The sequence below is a fragment of the Tarenaya hassleriana genome, unplaced genomic scaffold, assembly GCF_000463585.1.
Source record: "Tarenaya hassleriana unplaced genomic scaffold, ASM46358v1 Cleome202, whole genome shotgun sequence".
NCBI lineage: Eukaryota > Viridiplantae > Streptophyta > Magnoliopsida > Brassicales > Cleomaceae > Tarenaya > Tarenaya hassleriana.
In genome coordinates, this window is record NW_010965390.1 from 153,389 (window position 1) to 162,604 (window position 9,216).

The following is a 9,216-nucleotide window of genomic DNA, read 5'->3' on the forward strand; positions in this document are numbered from 1 at the left end:
ATGGTTTTTGTGGGGGGGGGGGGGTCATGTGAATATCAGATAGGGGAGATCGGGAGGCTCTCAGCATCGATGAAGAAGTTAGAAAAGGAGCTTAAGGAGAGTGATAAATACCAAGTAAGCCCGTGGGAATGGTTCTATCTCACTCAAAACTAGATCCATAAAATCCACAGAGAAACATCATGTGATGATTTCTGAGTTGTTGCAGAAGGAGGAATACCGTGCAAAACTACAGAAATCCAACGAGAGAACGTTGGCTCTGATCAAAGCAGGGATAGACGTAGTTGTAGCTGTCGGATTACTTCAATTGGCACCAAAGAAAGTAAATGCCCGTGTTACCGGCGCTTTTGGATTCACCTCCTCTCTTATCTCTTGCTATCAGGTAACATTCACAATGGATTGGCGGTTGAGTTTCATGTATTTTATCTTTTGCTCCAAACTTGAAAGATTAATAAATATTTCTTGTAAAGCTTAAGAAAAGATGGTTGATGACCCATTGCTCTCTCTCTCTCTCTCTCTCTCTCTCTCACTCGTGCAGTTGCTGCCGTCGCGTCCAAAGGCCAAGGCTGCTTGAGGAGAGATCCCAGCCCAAGAGAAGGGGAGTTCCTTCCTTACCTAATAATGCTCCTTCAGTGTTTTTCTTAAGACGTGGCGTTGTGTATTAAAAGAAAAAGAAAACCTCGTCGGCAACTTGTTTTGTCAGCTGACCAACCTCACCCTCTTTGTAGTAATAACACCTTCCTTACACAAGACATTTGCTCAAGTCAATCACCTACAACAACCCACCCAAACCGTTTTCTGAGGCATTGATGAAAATCAGCAAACGATAGGAACCAAAAGGGAAAGGCATAATAATGATAATATTACTGTTGTATTTAGCAGCATTGTGGTCACAACAAGAACAGACTCGCATAAGTAAAATAAAAAAAAAAAGGAATCTTTTTTAAAGAGAGAAGGAGATCCAAGAACACCCCAAGAGGAGGTGCCCACTCTTCAGACTTTGCAAAGTCGAAAAAAGTTTAATCAGAAAGCACCTCCTCCCTCTTCTTCATCATCATCGTCGTCGTCGTCAGATTCAGCCCAAACATACTCATCAACGTCAAGTGGATGCCTGTGCAGAAAATTCAAAAGCTGCTGGAGGTTTCTCCTTGGTGGTCTACTATTTGGTGTTTCCCCTGCTTCTGCTGAAAGCCCTTCTTCCTCTTCCGTCGCTTGTGGCTCTTTATAACTCAGTACCTTCAATGCAAACTTCCCCGTTTGATCCATAATCTCTGCTCCAAACACTCCTCCTAGTGATCTTCCCATCACTTTCACATGTGACACACTGCCCAATTTTTATTTTTACATATGTTAAGAAGATAGAACAATCCTTCAGATTAAACGTTACTCATATTCAGTTATATTTTCGACTGAAACGAACATGCTCAATAGATTGAAGATGTAGGCAACGACAGAGAATAAAAAGATTCAAATAGAGACGTACCATATATAGTATAAGCCATCCATTTCTTGTCTCTGGACCCGACCCAGTAACTCGACTAACAGATATCCACCAATGCAAAGAACAGGCTCTGGAAACTTGAAATTCTGCAAACGGCTTTCCTGTTCGAGAACATCCAAGAACCAACAATATGAGTCTTCTGAAGAAAACCAAGGGCAAAGACAAAGAGACTGGACCGAATAGAGAGGAGCTGAGTCATAAAAAAGAGTAAAGATTTTAACATTTTAACTCACTTGAGCCATTGGAAACTCTTGTGAAATGTATGTCCAGACGTAGTTGCTTTCAATCGCGCTGTGCGCTGGCTCGGTCTTCCAATTATCCGAAGAGGGTTTATAGTGACCCATCCGAAAGCGTACATAATTTGCAGAGTATATTGGAGATCCTCGCTGGAAATAAGCTGAAAAAAAGGGAAACCAACATAGAACATTGAGAGCCATTAATAGCATATGAATCGAGATAAGGGTCACCCGGTTATATTACCTCTGAAAGGCTGAATGTTGATCTCAGTAACGACACACACATCACCCATTAATTTGTAAAGAAGAGTCTCAGGCACCGAAGACTTCTCTTGTCCTTGACTTGACCAATATGATGGGGTAGCACCAAGCCGATCTCTAGGCTCAAGTGTGTTGAAAATGCTTTCGGCTGGGAAATTATCGGTGCTAGATGCTACAACTGCCTCAGAGATGCAGCTCTTAACGGGAGAAGGCAAGCGTGCTCTAGCCAAGAATGCGTAAACCTTGTGATCTCTTTCCAATGACCTCCACTCCATGAGATTGCTAGACTCAGCTTCCGAGGATTCTTCGTTGCTATCACTTGGATGAATAACATGATCGAGCCTAGATAGTTGAGGGAACGTTCTCAAGCACAGTTGCTTGCACAGACCACATTTCACCACTGCAACCCATGCGCTAATTTAGCATTCTACTCAGGATCAAGACGCAAATTTCCAGCAGACAGTCAAAACAGTTTGAAGAAGAACAATGTCACATATCTAAAGCAAAAACGAATTGCCAATCCAGAGAGTAAATCTGTTATAGTGACAAGGATCAAATTCAAATCAGAGGTGACCAAGAAGCCGCACAAAAACTAGCGTAAACCATTTTGCGAAAATTTCAATGACATAGTAGACGAACCAAATGACTAAAACACAGCAACGAAAAGGAGCTGGAATCAGCATTTTCAGAAGCAATTAAGGTGCAGAACAAGACATAAATAACAAAATCATCAGACAGGCACAAATCTTAGCTTACCCAACTCCTGCCACGAGCGTGAGACAGCAGTAACACGGACAAGATCAGATGGATCATCCAAGCATGAGAGTATCTTTATCGACATGTCAGTTTCAAGGCAGTTGAGAAAGTCCATGCTGTTTGGAGATCTTGCTGAATCCCCACAGCTAATCCGAACAATTATAGGATAGAAGAACCTACAAAAACATGAAAATTTAAGAATCCAAACAGACGGAAGCCGCTCCACCTTCACTATCATCAAAACTGCAAAGAATTTCCGTAGCAACCAAAGCAAAATTACGGAATATATTTTGCCTCATCCATGGGGGTTTCGTTTCGAACACATTCTATCGTATATAAACATTACATGAGTGACGCTCAGATCACATTACGGCATGCAAACCTTTCAACATTGGACAAAAAAAAAAGAGCGTATACAACAAAAATGAAAAGAATTTCTAGAATTTGGGTAGTTTTGCGATGATTGAAACGCATAATTAAGATCACACCACAAGAGCAAGGTATAAGAAATCTCGCTTGCAAGTACGGCGAACGAAGATTAGGGTTTCCGTCAAAGATCGATTTCAAACAGACGAAGGGACGATTTCATGCGAAATTAACCCATAATTGGAGGAGATTCAAGAAGAACTAGGAGTTACAGACGAATAACGAAAGAGGGTAAGAGAAATCAGAGCGTAATTACCAAAAAGCAAGCGACCCTTTTTTTACCTCTGCTCGTAGAGAGAAAATGGACAGAACGATTTACCCTAAGAGTCGATCGGGAGAGAGAGGGGCAGGCTCCGTGACAAGTTTATATAGACGGCGCAATGATGATGACAATCCCCGTGAAATGATTGACACGAGACAACCTCACTCGGGAAAAAAAAAAAAAAAAGGTTAAAAGGTAAAACTAAAGCACGTAAAAACAAAACAAATAGGTAAACACTTACCCAAGTGTTATTTTTTTCAATTAAAATCAACATTTACACACACACCTTTTATATATGGTTGTCAAATGTAACCTTTTATATTACTCTTATTATTTATACGAAATGGTAAAACTATTTTTGGAATTCTATTATAATTTATTAAGTCCAGAAGCAGCCCAAACCCATGTATTGCTGGCCCATCAATAAAAAGCCCAATACATACGTTGAATACTTGATGATTTCAGGAATGTCACTAACAGTGTGATGGCATAGATCCCCAAGATAAACACTTCCAAGGAACCGCCTTCCCCGGTACGTTGGTGCTGACTGTTGTATCATCACTCACATGTCTTGTTGGAAACACCGCGCTTTCGCATTTTATATACATATTTGCCAACAAACATTAGATAAAAGGAATCTAATGAAGGAAGATTAATATTGTGAATTTGCTAACCAAGGAAATTTTTTGTAAAAAAGAGAAAACACGGGACAACGCATTAAAACTCCCCACACCTCCATCTCTCACTGCACCCCCATAACGTATTCTCAGGGTGTTTTCGTATATAATTCTTCGTAAATAAAATTGTTTATTTTATATATATATATATATATATGTATGTATACATTCATTTAATACATGCGTGTGTGTGTGTAAATTTAAAACACTCTCTCTGTTCTCAACGTATGTTTATTAGCCGAAACAACCTTTGATCACAGAAGAAGTTGACTCGTAATTTACTCAGTAGAGGAACATAAATTACAAGGGATTTCAATGTAATAAATCCCGCATTTTGCCCCTTTAGGACGAAAATCCGAATATTAATTGATCGATATACACATGTATATACTATGAATAAAATAAAGAAAGATACATTTGGAAACGGCATCTCCCCCCTCTGTATATAAGGACTCGCCCGAATCACAAAAATCAGAGAGAAAAAAAGGTTTACTTCTTCTGAGTCTTGATTTTCTCCCGTCTCTTCGTTTTCCGGCGTCTTCAACTTCCCGGAAAAGTTGCTTCACTTTCTCCGACATGGCGAACTTCCGGTGGCCGGCGAGGATTTCGAAACTGTCAGTCAGAACGAAACATTCCAACCTCTACCGCGTAACCATCATCGCCATCCTCTGCGCCGCCTGCTACTTCATCGGCCTCTGGCAAAACTCCCCCGGCAAATTCTCACGCGCCACCGATGGCTCGTTCAAATCCTCCACCGTCGCCTGTACGACTTTCCAGCCTCACCCACCACCGCATCTGGTCTTCGACTCCCAACACACCTCACCGGATCCGCCTACCACGGCGGCACGCGTGGTCCGAATCCCGGCGTGCGACGCGGAGCTGTCGGAGTACACGCCGTGCGAGGACGTGAACCGGTCGCTGCCGTTTCCTAGGGAGAGGCTAATATACAGAGAGCGTCACTGCCCGGAGAAGGGGGAAATTCTCCGATGCAGGATTCCGGCGCCGTACGGGTACATGGCGCCGTTCCGGTGGCCGGAGAGCCGTGACGTGGCATGGTTCGCGAATGTGCCGCACACGGAGTTGACGGTAGAGAAGAAGAGTCAGAACTGGGTGAGGTACGAGAAGGACAGGTTCTTGTTCCCCGGGGGCGGCACGATGTTCCCTCGTGGCGCCGATGCCTATATCGACGACATCGGGCAGCTCATCAATCTCAGAGATGGATCTATTCGAACAGCCATCGACACTGGTTGTGGGGTACGTATACCTTGTCTGTTTTGTTATTGTCTCCTGCGGTGTCTGTTCATGATCAACTTGCTCGTATGTTCGTCATATCCCATGCCTGTGATGTCATTAACTTCTGCATCTTTCCTGATCCGTGGATTTGATTCCGTGTACAAGGAAAACAGTCTTTTACAGGAATATTGAGTGTAGATTTTCGAATATTTTTTACTGGCTTCGTTTGGATGCTTTGGATTTTCATGGGCATTCTCTCCTTTCAACATTGAAGCATGGGTTCCACTTGTGAATTTTCATAAATTCTGGGGTTTTCAGTGTGTGATCGGTTCGATTGGTGAATCCATTCATTGTCATTAATTATGAATATTCTTTTTTGTTCCAGTTACATTGTTTTGATGTGATTATGTGATTTTAGTATTCAGGGAAACAAATCGGAATTAATATGGTAATTAATAAATTTATTAAGACAAAAATGGATTTGAGTTGTAATTAGCTGTCCAAGGCTGTTGAGTTTAGGGATTAATTCGAAATCTGAGTAAATACAAGGGAAGGAGGCTGCATGTAGTCTGTCCAAACCAAGAGCCCGGAAATAGAATAATGCCAAGGTTTCCCTAAGAGCCCCATTTCATAAGGAGTAACAGAAAAAGAGGACAGGTTGTATTTATTTATATATATTATAAATAAGAGAAAAAGTTTACCAGTTTGTTGGGCCATTAGATGCCATCTTTCGGAAAATTGCTATACGAACCGGCTTAGTGCTGACTAGCCATGTATAAAGAAACTCTAGTCATATACCCTTTATGGACTGTGTGTGTTTACATATTTGCAGAAATGCGCGGATGCCTGTTTGTGTGCATTGAATAATATTTTATCTAATTTTATTATGGAAGCAAAGTGGTTAAAGGCCAGTCTTTTCGTCTGCTCCACTTATTCTTCCCATTGGGATGCAGTGTCTAATTGTAGGATATTGTCGTTTTTGATGAGATGACATGACATGGCAGTCCTATTAGATTAGATTATTACCCAACAAAGCATATATATATGATCTCTAATGAATGGACGGATGGGACAGGTGGCGAGCTGGGGAGCGTATCTGATGTCGAGGAATGTAGTGGCGATGTCGTTTGCCCCGAGAGACACGCACGAAGCTCAGGTTCAGTTCGCGTTGGAGAGAGGAGTTCCTGCTCTTATCGGAGTTATGGCTTCCATCCGGCTCCCTTACCCTTCCAGGGCCTTCGACATGGCTCACTGCTCCCGCTGCCTCATCCCTTGGGCCCAACACAGTACGCTTTTCTTCACCTCGCCTTCTATAAAGAAAACGTTTTTGGTCTAACTCTAAAGGGGTGCATATTTTGACAGACGGGACGTATCTGATAGAGGTGGATAGGGTTCTACGACCGGGAGGATACTGGATTCTGTCAGGACCTCCGATCAACTGGCAGAGACACTGGAAAGGTTGGGAGAGAACAAAGGACGATCTCAACGCCGAACAGACAGAGATAGAGCGAGTGGCCAGAAGCCTGTGCTGGAAGAAACTTGTTCAGAAAGACGACCTCTCCATCTGGCAGAAGCCCACCAACCACATTCACTGCAAGCGCAACCGCATCGCTCTCCGTCGTCCCCGCTTCTGCCGTTCTCAAGACCCCGACCTCGCTTGGTACCCATTCTCTACTCTTTTCCGCTATCATCTTCTCCTTTTTTTTTTTACTCTCTGTAAGTAAACCATCATTTCATTGCTCGGTCTGTGTGTCCAGGTACACGAAGCTGGATGACTGTTTGACACCCTTGCCAGAAGTGACAGGCTCCAACGTCAAAGAAGTAGCTGGTGGAGCGTTGGCTAAATGGCCCGAGAGATTAAACGTTGTTCCTCCGAGGATCAGCAGCGGAAGTCTGAAAGGTATCACCCCCGATGACTTTGCAGGCAACTCTGAGACGTGGGAGAAGAGGGTCTCTTATTACAAGCGCTTCGACCACCAATTAGCTGAGAGAGGGAGATACAGGAACTTACTTGACATGAATGCGCATCTCGGTGGCTTTGCTGCTGCTCTTGTCAATGACCCCGTCTGGGTCATGAACGTCGTCCCTGTTGAGGCCAGTGTCAACACCCTAGGTGTTATCTATGAACGTGGATTGGTCGGCACTTATCAGAACTGGTAAAAAAAAGAAAAAGCGAGTCCTGCCATCAAACTGCGTTTTTCTGTTGTTTAAAAGTACGCTCATGCTCTTTTTATGCTGTAGGTGCGAGGCGATGTCAACATACCCGAGGACGTACGATTTCATCCATGCAGACTCGGTGTTCAGTCTGTACAAGGGAAGATGCGAGATGCAGGACATATTGTTGGAGATGGACAGGGTCCTGAGACCAAAGGGGAGTGTGATAATCAGAGATGATGTGGACGTGTTGGTGAGAGTGAAGGAGATAACAGACGGCATGCAGTGGGAAGCGAGGATAGGGGACCATGAGGGCGGGCCTCTTGAAAGGGAGAAGGTCTTGTATGCCGTGAAGCAGTACTGGACCACTCCAGCCCCTGACCAGATCTCTTAACCTGGATGGACGACCACTGCCTCCCTCTTCCTACTCTTTTTTGGTGCTATTCATAATTATTTACAGATCGATGCCCATTCTTTTCTTTTCTTTTTTCCCATTGTTCATGCATTCCCCCTCCTTATCGCTTTTGTTGTCACCAAAAGACCTAGAGAAGGTAAGATAATAGAAAAGAATGCCTCTTGTCTTCTCCTCGGACATAGGGAGGGAAACCGAACAGACAGGTTTCACAGAAATATTATTTCATTTACTATTACAATTGAATTGTTTGGTTGATCTAAAATACGAAAAGCACGACGACGTGATCTTTCTTGAATTGATTACTTAACATGACTTGTATGTGATCCCAAGGGGAGGAGAGGGATCCATCTCCTATGACACGTCACCCCGCTACAGACCTCCAGCGGTCATTACGTCGTCGTTTCTTCTTGACTGATTGGGTTGGAATAAGCAAATATTATGGCCCATTACAAAATTTTTGGGCCTATTTTATTTTAATTTTTTAATGTTTTAAATTATCCTCTTTTGTCTTATTCTCTGATTCAATCAAGTTGAAGAAGACTCGTTGTTATTCTCGTATTGGGTAAGTTAGGGTTAATAAAATCTGTTTTAATGGAAACATTTTCACTTCAGAAAGAAAATAAATTTAAAATGGGATTTTTTGAATCATCTTCAAAAAAAAAAAAAAGAGAGGCAGTGGTCAAACCTTCCCCCGCAGAGAGCGCGTTCATCCACCAATCATTCCCATCTTGGCAAAATAATCCCCGGATCCGTAAATACCACACCATCTCAAGGCTACTTTGGTAATATCTTCTTGTCGAAAGCAGGTGGATTCATCTTAGTCCGTTGGATGAACTTCTGGGATCAATCGACGGCGGTGGATCAAAGTTCAACCGAGAGAGCGCACGGAAGATAGCCAACAACGAGCCTGGCATGATTAGTTTTGACCACGAGAGAGAGAGAACATAGATTCCACCTGGTTGGCCTCTGTAGAGAGAAAACGAAGGCCCAAGGGGGAGAGGGAGAGAGAAAATTTCTCCTCTTTTGTTTGAAGAATCGCTGGTTTTTGGGGGCTTCTTCATCGTTGATCTTCAGGTGGAGGGGAGAGGAGAAGAGAGGGGACGGACTGAGACGGATGATAATTTGAATATCCGAATCTGTTTTTCCTTTGATTCCTGTCGCTCTCTTTCTCTCTCCCTGTGAAGTGGTGGTGAAGAATTTGGGGATTAGGGTTTCTGCTGGTGGCTCTGGGTAAGCGAAAATGAACGTGATGCGTCGGCTCAAAAGCATTGCTTCGGGTCGGACTTCGATTTCTTCCG

General features: G+C 43.2%; 4 protein-coding genes across 5 annotated transcripts in view; 3 read left to right on the forward strand and 1 right to left on the reverse strand.

The window, feature by feature from the left end:
- Positions 1-760, forward strand: part of LOC104814095 (peroxisomal membrane protein 11C) — a 3,369-nt gene extending 2,609 nt beyond the window's left edge. Inside the window, exons 6-8 of the mRNA XM_010541969.1 lie at positions 40-114; positions 206-379; positions 536-760. Coding sequence (XP_010540271.1) covers positions 40-114; positions 206-379; positions 536-571 — 285 coding nt within the window. The 3' untranslated portion in view covers positions 572-760. The remainder of the gene's footprint in view (positions 1-39; positions 115-205; positions 380-535) is intronic.
- Positions 761-846: 86 nt separating this feature from the next.
- Positions 847-3,557, reverse strand: LOC104814096 (F-box protein At4g00755). Of its 2 annotated transcripts, none has more exons than XM_010541971.1 (6): positions 3,460-3,557; positions 2,752-2,927; positions 1,979-2,395; positions 1,732-1,895; positions 1,481-1,599; positions 847-1,321 (listed from the first exon to the last, which is right to left on the reverse strand). In XM_010541971.1, the coding sequence occupies exons 2-6, from the start codon at positions 2,864-2,866 to the stop codon at positions 1,021-1,023; spliced, it is 1,116 nt and encodes a 371-aa protein (XP_010540273.1). In that variant the 5' UTR covers positions 2,867-2,927; positions 3,460-3,557; the 3' UTR covers positions 847-1,020. The 2 variants fall into 2 exon arrangements, with proteins under 2 accessions (XP_010540273.1, XP_010540272.1); XM_010541970.1 differs by having other exon boundaries at positions 3,434-3,534.
- A 962-nt stretch (positions 3,558-4,519) lies between these two features.
- Positions 4,520-7,982, forward strand: LOC104814097 (probable methyltransferase PMT15). Its single transcript, XM_010541972.2, has 5 exons — positions 4,520-5,370; positions 6,425-6,635; positions 6,712-7,009; positions 7,107-7,505; positions 7,591-7,982. Exons 1-5 carry the CDS (start codon positions 4,693-4,695, stop codon positions 7,895-7,897), a joined length of 1,893 nt encoding a protein of 630 aa, XP_010540274.1. The 5' UTR covers positions 4,520-4,692; the 3' UTR covers positions 7,898-7,982.
- Positions 7,983-8,827: 845 nt separating this feature from the next.
- Positions 8,828-9,216, forward strand: part of LOC104814098 (shaggy-related protein kinase theta-like) — a 4,158-nt gene continuing 3,769 nt past the window's right edge. The window contains exon 1 of the mRNA XM_010541973.2: positions 8,828-9,216. This exon is cut by the window's right edge and continues 1 nt beyond it. Coding sequence (XP_010540275.1) covers positions 9,159-9,216 — 58 coding nt within the window. The 5' untranslated portion in view covers positions 8,828-9,158.